At 41.3% G+C, this 14,261-nt stretch overlaps 2 protein-coding genes across 8 annotated transcripts in view; one reads left to right on the top strand and one right to left on the bottom strand.

The window, feature by feature from the left end:
* Positions 1-14,261, top strand: part of TNPO1 (transportin 1) — a gene marked incomplete at its 3' end in the record, with an annotated part of 68,276 nt that overhangs the window by 6,476 nt on the left and 47,539 nt on the right. The window lies entirely within an intron of this gene.
* Positions 7,683-12,564, bottom strand: LOC308232462 (uncharacterized protein). Its single transcript, XM_080638686.1, has 2 exons — positions 12,291-12,564; positions 7,683-11,632 (listed from the first exon to the last, which is right to left on the bottom strand). The coding sequence occupies exon 2, from the start codon at positions 10,696-10,698 to the stop codon at positions 9,616-9,618; it is 1,083 nt and encodes a 360-aa protein (XP_080494812.1). The 5' UTR covers positions 10,699-11,632; positions 12,291-12,564; the 3' UTR covers positions 7,683-9,615.

The raw sequence follows: 14,261 nt of genomic DNA, 5'->3' as shown, positions 1-14,261 counted from the left end.
ACAGCTTTGCCAAGTTTAATATTTAATTTTGTTATGGTTTATTTTATTTTATTTTGGGGAAAAAAATAGCGCGCTTTACACCACACACCAAAGCATAGATATTTATACTGTGGGAAGTTCATGCTTTTATTACGGCCATACCATCCCTGCAGAAGGAGCCATGAAAATAAGCTTCCAACATCAATGTCAGCTTATTCAATAAACTTTAAGGTGTTTTCATAATGCATGAAAAAAAGAGCTTGGTTTCACAGCAGATGGGACTAACCTTTCTTTCAGATTTTGCCACTGCTGAAACTGCTGCTGAGAAAACTGCTTAAGGATATGTTTAGGTGACAGCTTCTGAATGTGGAAATTCTGTAATGGTTGATTAAAATGGGTGTTAAATAGCCTCATTTTACTGCACCAGATTTTGTACCAAATTATCTTTGGCCTTAGTTTTTTGTCTCTGTGGGCAAATAACTTTGCAAGCAAAATTTTATTTGCAAGGAAATGACTTTGCTTGCAAAGCTGACTGTTTGATTGAGGCCTGCCTTTAAGATACTTAGGTAAATCTCATGTATAGGAAACATGCATTGGGTTAGTACCAGACATACTACTTTTCAGCTGCAAAAAGTGTAAGTTCTTTTTCTCACCAGTGTTAGCTTGATCAGGCTTCTGTGCTTGTGACTTGCTGGTTCTAGGCCTATTCTGGTACTACCATGTATATGTAGTGGCTTTGTTGGTTTTGTTCTTAAATTCCATGGGCTCTATTAATCAGTCCAAGCTTGTTCAGCTTTGATCTTCCTGGAAGCAGGTATTGCCCTGCTACCATTTGATCAGTGAAAATGTATGGCCTGGCTTGCAGCTTTGGTATAGGCATGCCTTACGTTTAAGCACTTTCTTTTTCCTTTTAACTAGTGTGCATTTTTAAAGATAGCATTGTGAATCTGGACAAACCCCAATGTTACAAATATCACAGAATATAAAAAATGTTGAGGAAATGGCATTCAGTCCTGGAAGTCAGACAGTAGGCAGGCTGGTGGAGTAAAATACAGTCCCAGACATGAAAGATTTTGGTGTAAGTCTGTAGAATGTACTTCCCAGAAGCATGATGTGCAGATCTTCCTTGGGTGAGATGAAGTCCAGATTAACTAAAATGTACCTGAATGAAGGAAGCTTGGGTTTACTAAATTATCTGCAACTGAAAATACTACTCAGATGCTCTGTTAGTGTAGCTGTTCTTGGTTTCGCAGGTGTAAAACCCCTCAGGTAATGTAGTGGTACTGCCCTGCCTTAGTGTTGTTCATTTTTGCTGTTGTTTTGGGGGTTTTTTGGCTTCTTTTTTTGGTTTGGGCTTTTTGTTTTGTTTTTCCCCTGGTGTCCCATGAGCTAAGCTCAGAATCCTGTAGGCTTCTGTATTCTGTTAATGAGCTGTTTTCTGGAGTGTATGCATGTTGCTACTTCTCAGATCACTTTCTTTTATGTGTGCCTGATTGACATAATCCAGTGCTGCAAGGAAGTATCAGGTTTGCCTCTGTTGCTGCGTGCTTACCTGCAGCTTTTCTTCTTTGTTCCAAGCCATGCGTCTAAATCTTCCCTGTCCACGTTTTTGCTTATGTAGTCCAAGTCTGTTCCCTTGAAGGAAAAGATAAGAAAGTGTTATCCTAATTTCAGCCTGCTTGCTGTCGTGCCAAGGCCAGTTCTAGCTTGTCGTTAAGGTAATTGACGCAGCTGTCCGAGACATCTGAAGCCTGAGGCAGGTCAGAGGAAGGACCTCTGTGTCCTAATACAGACAATTCATATTGTAAGCAGAAATTCAGAGTTTGTTTCAGGCCTTGTTGATCATAATGATGAAATTCCCAAAGTTGTCTGTATCAAAGCCTTGGTTTGTTTATACCTTCTGCAAATGACTGATTATAAGATATGCCGCAACCCCCCCAAACTAAAATAGACTGACCAAAAAACGCATCTTTCTTAAATCATCTGTCTTATCCTTTTGTAGGACAACTTTGTCAATTCCCTGGTGTTTTCTTATTATTTCTGACCTGGAATTACATTATTATATTTTACCTCACACAGTGTCCTGAATTTTGTGAATGAGAGGTGCATCTGGCTTGCACTGAATTATCATAAGATGTCAATTGCTGTTCACCAGGAATACTGTCTAATCTTCATAAATTGAGTTTTTGGTTAGGGAGCATTGAGTATGATGACTGTCACAATCCCGCTGTAATATTTTGTTGATGCAAGGTTGTATGAGCATGCTGTGTCATGACAGGTCCTACTTGCATGAGCAAAGTCTGCTGCATTACCTTTTGGTAACACTTCTCTGTTCAACTGTAAGGAGAAACTAAATTGAGACTTTGTAATTGCTGCAGACCATTCCTGCTATGTTTCTGCGTGTATGATTCTTTGTGATCTTCACACCTCTCAGCGAAAAATGGGAAAATGGGAAGCAGTCTTTACATGAGGTCAAACTTAATGTGGCATTCTGCTTGGCTTGACATAGCCTTCATGTTGGTGGATGTTTTATTAAAAAAATTGCAAGAACAGAAGCGGTGTCAAAGCTTACCACTTCTTAGGTAGGGTTTGGCATACCTAATGAATCTGTGTGGTGGAAAAAGAACTACTGATATAATATCTATTCCACTTAAGATTCAGACTCTCATCCTTATTCCCAAAATGCACATTTCCATTCTCAGACCTACCTTTTATCCTTCTTAGACAACAGAGGACATGGTCAGCTTGTGCATGGTGTCTGTGAAGTTTTGCATTTGTCTCTCTCCACTGGGCTCTTTGTAGGACCTAGGCTAATGGGAAAATATGGAGACAAATACATGATGGTCCTGGTAGCTTTCTTCTGACCTGTGTAGCCATTGTTATGTATTCTGTTGCAGCTATACAAACTCTTTGTTATTTGGGACTGTGTTTTAGTGACTGACTCTTCACCCCACGCTAATGTGGAAACTCTGGTCTTTGGTCTCAACAGTTATCTCAGTGTGGATTGCTCATGGCCTGATGTAAGGCTATCACAGTCAGGGATCAGAATCTCAAGATGAACTTTCACTCTGAAGGTGATCAAGATGGGATTGAGAACACTACTTTAATACTGCTTTTGTCATAAGCTTTAAGGGTAGTCTTTTAAGTTTATTTCCAAATGCTTTGGATTTTTATAAACGATTGAAGATAGAACGTCTCTGCAACTCTTGATCTTGTTCATGTGATGACTTAGTCAATCACAAACACAGAAGTGTTACCAGAAGGCAATCACACTGTACCTTACTTTGACGTGGAACATTACCATGAAGGAAGGTCCTGTCCCCATCTCCTCTCTCCTCCCTCCCTCCACATTCGTTCCCCACTCCCCCTGCCCAAGTTCTTGTTTCAACAGAAGTCTGCTCAGATGGTAATTTATTTTCTGGTAATCATGATGCTAATAATTCATCTAGCTCTGCAAGGAGAGTTTGAAACTGCTCTTTATAAACTGTTACTGGGACCCAGAGTGGTCTTGTAGGTTTGGTGTGAATGTTTTCTGATGAGTGTTGAAATTTAAACTTGATATTTACAGAAGTTTTCATGAGTCCATTCCATTATGCGTGTTCGTGGCATGTTGGTGTTGAAAAAACTTTGAAGCCGAGCAAGAAAAAGACCTTGGTGTGAATTCAGGTGTTAATTTGCCAGCTAGCAGTTTCAGAAAGGTATCTTTGAATAGGATAAATCCAGAAAAGTGGTTCAGCAGCTTTAACTGTTCGGTTAAAACAAATGCCCCTCCCCTTATACCATCATTCCTCATTATGTCCTTAGTAAGTATCCTAAGATTAACTGCCAAGACATGAATCTGATTGCATTGCAATTTGGAAGACAGATTAATGTACCCTTACAGTTTAAAATGCTGCGTAACATAGGAAGTGTCCTACTTAAACAACACCAAAAAAATTTTCCTTAAGTTACGTACATGAAGAATTACAAAAAGAAATTAAGCCTAAGATTTAGTAATCAATGCATGAAGTAATGGAGGTGCATAAATATCTTAAGGGAAAACAAGTTTTGAGATAATGAGTTCCGATAGATTACTAAAAATTCCATGGTTTTCCCTGTATGATAGCTAATTCTTCCTTTCTATGCTTCTGTAGGGATACTGTAGTGGAGATTTAAGGGAAAGGCTTTTCCTATGAAGTTGTATGGCATACATATGAAATGTAAGAAGTGGGTTGCTTGCTTATTTATTTTAATTCTTGAAAAAAAACTTTGAAGTTATCTAGTGCATTGTGTTACGTGATTCAATGCTTCAGGAATGCTTTTCTGAAGCTCCTTATTCTGAGCATCCAGAATCAGAGTGTGGGATCTCCATTATTATCTCTTTCCCTATCCCTGAGGCCCATACAAAGAAATTATTGAAAAAGAGTAAGTAAAAAACAAGTTTGATCATAGAAAAAGTTTCCAAATTGCTACTGGGCATAAATCTTTCCCCAGCATACATAATGGTCTTTGATAAGTTACCTTAGAAGGGTCTGGAGCTGCTACCTGGGAATTCACTTGTGTCCAGAAGAGACAAAAGTGCTCCTGAAGATGCCCACAAAAGGTCATTGGAAGCTCACAGGAATGGAACTGCCTCTAACATCAACAAAACTCATGAGGTAGCTACCTCGAAGGAATCTAGGGCTGCTATCTGGGAATTCACATGTCTCCAGAGGAGGCAAACACTCTCCAGAAGGTGCCTGGAGGAACTTCGAGGGATCTACATGGAACGGACTTTCCCCCAGCATATAGAGTGCTCCTCAGGTAAATACTCTAGAAGAATCTGGGGCTGCTGCATGGAAATTCACCTATCTCCAAAGAAGACCATCACACTCCTGGAGATACCTGTTTCCATGTTCCTGCAAAGAAGCCACTTAAGGAGTTCTGTGTATGCTGTCAGGTTCATGCTCTCTACTTTGCTGAGGGTCCTCCCAGGCAGTTTTTGAGCATTTTTCCCTGTTGGTTAGCCTAGTGTCCTCATGTACTTATTAGCATTGGTTTAGGTTCTTTGAAAGTGTTGGTCACTGTAAGCATTTTGGGGTTGAGTCTTGGAATATATTTTCTTTCAAGTAGTTTAGGGAGAGAAAGGGCTGGTTTTAGGTTTTCCCTTGATTCTTAAGGTTATCAAACTCTTGGGTTTTTTTGCTATGCCTTTTTTTCTGAAGTTCACGTAACCTTTGGTAAGGTCTGGTTTGGACTTACAATAAATACGACTTTCTGGAAATAAGTTGGAGGTATTTAGCCAGCTATTTGAAGTCTTTCGTTAGTGCATTTTATGAGCTGTGTGTAGTCTGCTATAAGAGGTGTTTCTTTGTATGCTTTGAAGTCAGACTCTGCTACTCAGTGGTGTTTGATTGTTTCTTATGTCAAATTCAAGTGTACTTAAAATGCTTAAAATGCCAGTATCAAGCATCCCTACATGGTCTTTTCCTACAAAAAAAGGGAAATGTTGGTGTGATTTGTAAAGGCATTTCTGTCTACCAAACAATACTGGTTCATACAGTTCTGAGGTTCCTCCTACCTGAAATAGTGGTGCCTCCTACTTATGAGGCTACATGCAGGTGTCTGATTTAGACTGTGATGGCTTTTCGAAAGCAACATCACCACCTTTTTCTAGATTTTCAGAAAGTGACCTTACTTTGAGGCATTAGGATGACAAAACTGTTTCAATGTGTTTGTTATCTTGCAGTGCTGGGGCAGGTGCAGTTGGTATCTGACCACTTTCATAAAGTCTGGTCTAGCCATATAAAAGAATGCCTGTTACCACTTTTCATGTGCAAGTGGAAACACCTTTTCTTTACTGCAAAAAGGGAGTGGAACCCAGAAAATGAACAATTATGTTCCAATGCCAACAATAATAGTGCCCATGGCATTTTTTCCGAGCTCCAGCACTAAGTATCTTTATAAAAGCCATATAAAAGTGCATCTTGATCCCACGTTTGAGGCTAAGCATTATTACTGCTTTTGCAAAGCATTTTAAACTCATTTCTTCCTTTTCTATAATGGAAAGCTCAGTTTCTTTCCCTGTGCACTTAATGCAAAAGTCCTTATCCTGGAATCATAGAATGGGTTGGGTTGGAAGGGAACTTAGAGATCATCTAGTACAACCCCCCTGCCACAGGCAGGGGCACCTTCCAATAAACCAGGTTGCTAAAAGTTCCCTTCATCCTGGCCTTAAACACTTCCAGGGATGGGGAAGCCACAGCTTCTCTGAGCAACTTGTGCCAGTGTCTCACCTCATGATAAAGAATTTCTTCCTGTTACCTAAATTAAATCTTGCCCTGTCACTACAGGCCCTTGTAAAAAGTCTCTCCCCAGCTTCTTTGTAAGCCCCTTTAGGTACTGGAAGGCTGCTAAAAGTTCTTATGGAGCCTTCTCTTCTCCACGCTGAAGAAGCCCAACTCTCAGCCTGTCTTCACATGAGAAGTGTGCCATCCCTCTGATCATCTCTGTAGCCCTCCTCTGGACTCACTTGAGCAGGTCCACATCCCTGTTGTATTGGGGGCCCCAGTGTTGTCCACCCCCAATCCAACAAATAAACATAGAAGAAGGATGATACTACTTTCTAAATATTCTTAAACTGCAATAGTACCCTGTGTTGGTTATGTAGTTTGGGATCTTGTAGTGAGTCATACTCTCATCACACTGAATCTCCATTTCTTAGTGAGGATTCTTTCGCTCTTGATAGAATTCTAGCATGGATTTAACTGCAGGATCAGGAGGTGATACGTAAAATGTCATTAGAGCGAAAAGGTGTTGAGACAACCAGTTTGTAGGGATATGATAAGAGAAGCTGAAAGCAGGAGTGAAACCAGAGGATTAGTTTTTTAAAAACTTTTTGTGGTTTTGCCAGTCTGTAGAGATGTACCATTTTTGGCATTCTGATTGACCTGTGGTCATTATTAGTTAGAATGCAAAAATTTCCATAACTAAAAATAATACAAGAAAGTAATTGTTGATCAGCAGTTCAACACCGTTTCCATGTTGTCCACATCTCAGTTTTATTTACAACACTGTCTTCAGAAGCATAGCTGTTGCTATTTATTCAATAAATATGCAACTCTCAGCATCAGCAAAACGCTTCCAGCTTTGTTTTGGTGTCTTACCAATGTTCCTAAGCTTAGGCAGTTGTGTCAAATTATTTTCCATGACTCACATGAGTCGATTGAACACTGATTAATTTCAGACTGGCTACTACATTTCAAGGTCATTTATGTGTTCAGATACACTAAATGTTTTGAAACTTTGTCAGTCCTGCTTTTGACATGATAGCAAACCATACTGGTTCGTACTGTTATATTCACAGTTACTTAAACATTAAAAAGAAAAATAGGATTTTTTTCTTCTAGGAAGCTCGTGAAGGTGTCTCTCTACTGTATTCTTATACATTTGGATGGAAGAAATTACTGATCTTGTGCTTCCTATCTGACACTGCTCTGGTGGGATCCTTATTTTTTGTTTTAGCTCTTTTAAGAGAGCCAGTCACTCAGTAATGGATCAGAACTCTTCATGTGCACCAGTAACACTATTCATGATTTTTTAATCACATTTTGTATTTCTGCATATTAAATCCATACCAGTAATTAAAACACACATAAGGACAACTTTATTTCTGAAAAAGTCTTAACAGCTTTATGACTGAAATCAACAGACAGAGCTGTTCTTTAGAAGAAGTCTCACCCTAGCTTTCAAAGTTGCCAGTACCACAAGAGTAATAGGGCAGAATACAGCCATGTTCATAATCGCTTTATCACAGTCTGTAAATGGATAATGTAACCCTCATCCCAGTCGCTCAGTTCTTTTAGCCATCTAGGAAGTTAGGCTCTGAGGAAGAGAGGATGAAAAGGCATGATGAAACAAATGCTCCCCTGGACTTTCAGGTGAGCTATGAAAAACTTGTTGCTTTTACATGTGTACCACATATCATACAAACCCTTATCAGAGAAAATATAGATGTATGAGGACACGCTGTAGTTCTTAAAAGCACTGCAGTAGTCTGTCCTGGGTTCAGCAGCAGCAGTCATTTTTTCTTCTTCTTAGTAGCTGCTGCAGCACTGTGTTTTTGACTTTTGGCCTGGGAACGGAGCTGATAACACAGATGTTTAGACTGACCAAGGACTTTGTGAGTCTCATGCTCTGCCAGGGAGGAGGAGAAGCTGGGAGGAAGCAGGGACAGGACACCTGACCCAAACTAGCCAAAGAGGTATTCCATACCACAGCACATCATGCCCAGGAAGTAGAACTGAGAGTTCCCGGAAGGGCTGAATCATGGCAGGGTGGGGGTGAGGTACCAGTTGGTGAGCGGTTGTATTCTCTTCCTTGTTATTTCCTTTATCATTATTACTATTGGTGGTAGCAGTAGTGATTTGTGTTATACCTTAGTTATTAAACTGTTCTTATCGCAACCCGTGGGAGCTGCATTCTTTTGATTCTCCTCCCCGTCCCTCCAGAAGCGGAGGGAAGAAAGGTGTGTGTGGGGGGGGAAGTGGACTTCGTGGTTCTGATTTACGGCCTGGGCTTAAACCACGACATAGTCCTAAAATGATATCTGTGTATGTTGTTGTTTAAGCCCAGCCAGTAACTTGGAAGCATGCAGCTGCTCTCTCATTCCCCCCCCCTGCTTTCTTTCTTCCTCCCCCTGCTCCTGGAGGGATGGGGAGGAGAATCAAAAGAATGTAACTCCCATGGGTTGAGATAAGAGCAGTCCAATAACTAAAGTGTAACATAAAACCACTACTGCTGCCACCAATAATAATAATGCTAAGGAAAATAACAAGGAAAGCGAATACAACCGCTCACCACCTGCTGACCGATACCCAGCCCGACCCAAGCAGCAATCTAGCCCTTCTGGGTAACTACCCCTGGTTTATATACTGGGCATGATGTGCTGTGGTATGGAATACCCCTTTGGCTAGTTTGGGTCAGGTGTCCTGTCTGTGCTTCCTCACAGCTTGCCCTCCTCCCTGGCACAGCATGAGACTCAGAAAGTCCTTGGTCAGAATAAACATGATTTAGCAACAACTAAGAACATTGGTGTTATCAGCGTTGTTCCCAGGCTGAAAGTCAAAAAGACAGCACTGCACCAGCTACTAAGAGGGAGAAAAATGACTGCTACTGCTGAACCCAGGACAGTATCCACCCCTTATTCCATACCATTCACATCATGCTCAGATCCCACATTTTTCAATATACCATCACTCATCTCGTATATATATATATACACATATATATATACACATACATCTGCCCACACACAGAAAGAGAGAGATCATTCCCTAGTGCATGGACCAATCCCTGTAAAGCTGCTGAGTTCATCTGATCCATGATGTTGGCCTCAATCTCTTGTAACAGTCCTTCAGAGCAGGAGAGGCAGTGTGCAGTGTTGGATTATTGCCTGCTGATGACACTGTGGAACTTGTCTGGTCACTGCTGAGCTCATCTGGTTTCATCAAAGTTCAGTCTTTGTTGGGATGGTGGTTGGAGGGAAGTCAGGGCCAGCCACTGGTGACCTGAAGACATCTAGTTGGTGGGCTATAAAAGTGCTACGTAGCAGGCAATGGAATATAATTGAGTTCATTGGCTGTTTTTTCCTAAAATCAAAACCCCTTGAGGTACACGTCAGACTTCCCCATCTTCCCGCATTACGCACCAAGTATGTCCAAGTCCCTGAGCAAAAGCAATCTCACAAGTGGGTTTGCCTTTACCTGAAGCAGGAATAACCCAGACTGTCTTCCTCAGCAAATTCTTCATGTGCACCACAGGAGCTTTATCCCCCTCTACAATATGTAAAAGTTCTGATTGGGCTGGGCCAGCCCTGCTGGCAGATCCTCTGGTATTGACCAACCAGGCGGCCTTTGGTAAGTGTGTATCCCAATGTTTGAAAGTTCCCCCACCCATTGCTCTCAATGTAGTTTTTAACAGCCCATTGTACTGTTTGATTTTCCCAGAGGCTGGTGCATGGTAGGGGATGTGATGTACCCACTCAATGCCGTGCTCTTTGGCCCAAGTGTCTATAATGTTGTTCTGGAAATGAGTCCCATTGTCTGACTCAGTTCTGTCTGGGGTGCCGTGTCGCCTCAAAATCTGTTTCTCAAGGCGCAGGACAGTGTTCTGGGCAGTGGCATGGGGCACAGCGTATGTTTCCAGCCATCCGGTGGTTGCTTCCACCATGGTAAGCACATGGCGCTTGCCTTGGTGGGTTAGTGGGAGTGTGATATAATCAATCTGCCAGGCCTCCCTATATTTATACTTCAGCCATTGTCCTCCATACCAAAGAGGCTTTAACCGCTTGGCTTGCTTAGTTGCAGTGCGTGTTTCACAGTCCTGAATAACCTGGGCAATAGTGTCCATTAAGTCCACCCCTTGATCACGGGCCCATCTGTATGTTGCATCTCTGCCCTGATGGCCTGAAGTGTTGTGGGTCCACCAGGCCAAAAATAATTCACCCTTACGTTGCCAATCTAAGTCCATCTGAGCCACTTCAGTCTTAGCAGCTTTATCCACTTGTTGGTTGTTCTGGTGTTCCTCAGTGGCCTGACTCTTGGGTACATGAGCATCTATTTGGCGTACCTTCACAACCAGGTTCTGCACCCAGGCAGTGATATCTTGGCACAGCACAGCAGCCCAGACGGGTTTCCACCTGTGTTGCCAGTTGCTCTGCTTCCATTGCTGCAACCACCCCCACAGGGCATTTGCCACCATCCATGAGTCAGTATAAAGTACTGGCCACTTTTCTCGTTCAGCAATGTCCAGGGCCAGCTGGATGGCTTTCACCTCAGCAAACTGACTCGATTCACCCTCTCCTTCAGCAGTTTCTGCAACTTGTCATCAAGGACTCCACACTGAGGCCTTCCATCTCTGATGCTTTCCCACAATACGGCAGGACCCATCAGTAAACAAGGCATATTGCTTTTCACTTTCTGACAGTTCATTATATGGTGGGGCCTTTTCAGCACGCATCACCTCCTCCTCTGGTGACATTCCAAAATCTTTGCCCTCTGGCCAGTCCATGATGACTTCTAGAATGCCTGGACAACTGGGATTTCCTATTTGAGCTCATTGTGTAATTAGTGCTTACCACTTACTCCATGTAGCATCAGTTGCATGATGTGTAGAGGAGACCCTGCCTTTGAACATCCAGCCCAGCACAGGCAACCGGGGTGCCAGGAGGAGCTGTGCTTCAGTGCCAATCACCTTCGAAGCAGCTCGAACCCCTTCATAGGCTGCCAGTATCTCTTTCTCAGTTGGGGTATAGCTGGCCTTGGATCCTCTGTATCCCTGACTCCAAAAGCCGAGGGGTTGACCTCGAGTCTCCCCTGGACCTTTCTGCCAGAGGCTCCAAGTAGGACCATTTTCCCTGGCTGCAGTGTAGAGTTCATTTTTTGGTTCTTGTTTGATGCCTGTTTGTTTTTTTTTTTAATGCCTGAGTATCAGATTCTGTGCTGCTTCTCAAGCTCAAGTGATTGCTATTTGTTTAACACTTAAGTTTTGTGATTTCTGCTTGTCATGTCTCACTATGATGATAATTGGTTTTGCTTTTTGTTTTTAATCTTCTTCTTGCTCCATGAATTCTTTTTCGTTTGTCAAAGATGTGACTTTTACTATGAATCAGTCCAATGGAATCTTTGTCGCAGGTCTGTGGGAAAAAACACTTGCTATGAGGAGAAGTCTTTCTTGGCTAAAGCAATGGATTTAAGATGTTTCATGCTGCTATTTATGAAGAAAAAAAATGGTGCTGAAGTTTCACCTTAAGGCAACCTTGATTTTTATCTAAACCGCTGGCTAATCTGCCTATTTCTGACACAGAAGAGACATAATAATATCTCTGCTTGGTTAAATGGAAGCTGTTGCCTTGTTCTGTTTGTAACTGTAACCAGGCATTCTAAAGGATCAATGCTTTCATTAATGCACTGTTTAATGTCATCATGCTGGAGCTTGTACAAATTCTGGCTAATGTGCCATATTCTAATTAGCCTTAGGTTGGCACTCTGACTTCTTTCACCCCAAGAAGATACTCCTGGCTGATACAAAAGGAGTAACTAGTGTATTCTGTCTCTGAACTGTGGCTGCTGACAATGGTTTATTGTGGCTTGCAAGAGTTTTAAATCAAGTGGAAATTAAAATAAGACTTCTTTTGCTTCCTTACTGTCCAGGCACAACTTTGAATCTTAATAATCATTTATGGAGGACTGGATTCTTCCAGATGTGTATACCTGTCAATGGATTATAATTATATAAAGCATTCAGGGTTTGACATAACTATATTGGTGTAAGAGTTTATGCAGAGATTTTACTTTTAATTGGGAGAGTGCTTCAAGCAAACCTGAGACTGACTGATCAGGAGTTCAAGTAAGAACTTCTTTCTTCAGGTCATTTTCTACATGGTCCTTATTAGTGGTATCTTCAAAAGTTGAAGCAAAATTAAAAAATTACTTGATTTGATTTGCCAAGTAATAGTAGTAGTAACAGTTGTCACATCTCAGGGCCAGATTCTGTAGTTGAGAAGTTTGTCCACTCATCCAGTCTTTAATATTTTTATTTAAAATAATAACCCTTTTCTTCCCTCCTTCTCTACTCTCCCAGAAAAGTTGTTGGCCTTTGAAATGCAGAGCTGTGCAAGTGAAATGACTTTTGGTTTCATATTGTTTAGAAGTTTGTGGGTATTTTGATTCGAAGAAATCTCCAGGAACTCGCGGACAAAGTTGACAAGCAGGTATTCTTTACTGCGGCGCCGGGAGACACGGGGGATAGCTCCACCTAGCGTGTGTCCCCGTATTGCTACACAAGCCGTCTTGTGTAGCTACCAAGTCGCTGGTCATACGTATTCATTACGTACACACATGCATATTCATGAGGCTGCATATGAATTACATCTTTTTTCCGGAAAGTTTCCCCACATGCGTACAAAAATGTGGTGATGGTCTCTGACGGTCGTTTACTTCTTCGAACAATCTTCATCACTTCTGGCAGCATTTGAAGCACACGCAGTAGATAATATTTATACCAGCTTAATTGGTTCGATAACACTGCAGACGTAGCAATCATCCTGTCCTTCTACTTATCAGTTAGTTTGGTGGCAGCATATCCTGGACGTGTGGTATTCACAGATACTCCCCATCCACACGTCCTGTTTTTCTATCCTGTTTTTCTTACACTTATTTTTGTACTAAGGTCATAAGGACCTAAAACTACACCAGCTACAACGGTTTATCTTATACAAGAGTTCTCATTATGTTCTCTAGCTGCGCTCTACTATTTTTTTTTCTGTGAAACATGTACCTCAGTTATTATCCATTGCTACTGCTACAAAGCCATCAAACTTAATGTTACCCAAAACTGATTCTACTTATTTACAAAGATTTATATTTCATCTTGTGATTTTGTGCCTCCTTGTCTCAAATCACCCCTTTTTCTGTCCTTTTTGCAAATTCTTTTGCAACATTTTATATATTGCCATTACAATTTAGAGTCCTTTTGAAATATTCTCCTGTTTCTACTTGATGCTTGATTTCATTCCTTTCTCAATCTTCATAATTTATCATAGATCGTTTACAACACCAGAAGGAACATTGTATCATAGCAGAAGTAATCAGTATTGAACCAATTAATACTAATATTCCTGCAACCAGTTGCCTTAACCAGGAGAGATTAGGTAACCATGAAGTTAACTTTTTCCAAATTTTTTCAAAACCCCAAGAGTTTTGACCATCCTTGGTCATTTCATGAAATATTTTAGTTTGTTTCCAAGTTCCTCCAGATCTGTTTCAATTTTGCCACTTTGATCTATATAGGAACAGCAGCTCTCATTGATTATGGAACACACTCCTCCTTGTGAAGCCAATAACATGTCTAGAGCCATTCGGTTTTGTAATACCACTTTAGATAGGCTAGTTGCCTCTTTTTGTTCTGCTTAGATTATATCAATAGTTTTACTTTCTGTTTCCTCTGTGGTTGCTGAGATATTTACGATTGCCTTCTCTAATTCGCTTACTCCCAAAGATGGAATTAGCCATCTCACAAAAGTATGAAATGCAGTGCTCTGTTTGGCAATAGGGTTAAACCCTCGCTTAGTCCATTCAACAAAACTTCTAACCCAGGTTCCAGAAGGATATATGTCAATAATGGGTACCACAGCACCTAAGGTGCATGCCGCCTTCCAGTTGGGGGGTAGGGTCTTATAAGCATTTTCTCTACATAACCAATACCATCTTTTCCCCTCAGGAACGGGCCACCACTGAACTATGATACCATCTGTATTAATAGTG

This window comes from Psittacula echo (genome assembly GCF_963264785.1).
Source record: "Psittacula echo genome assembly, chromosome: Z".
NCBI classification, from domain to species: domain Eukaryota; kingdom Metazoa; phylum Chordata; class Aves; order Psittaciformes; family Psittacidae; genus Psittacula; species Psittacula echo.
The sequence above is the reverse complement of the archived record's forward strand: the minus strand, read 5'-3'. Positions and strand labels throughout refer to the sequence as shown.

Bases quoted from the DNA above. Each gene is read 5' to 3' on its own strand.
- LOC308232462 (XM_080638686.1), bottom strand. From the start codon at position 10,698: ATGGTGGCAAATGCCCTGTGGGGGTGGTTGCAGCAATGGAAGCAGAGC.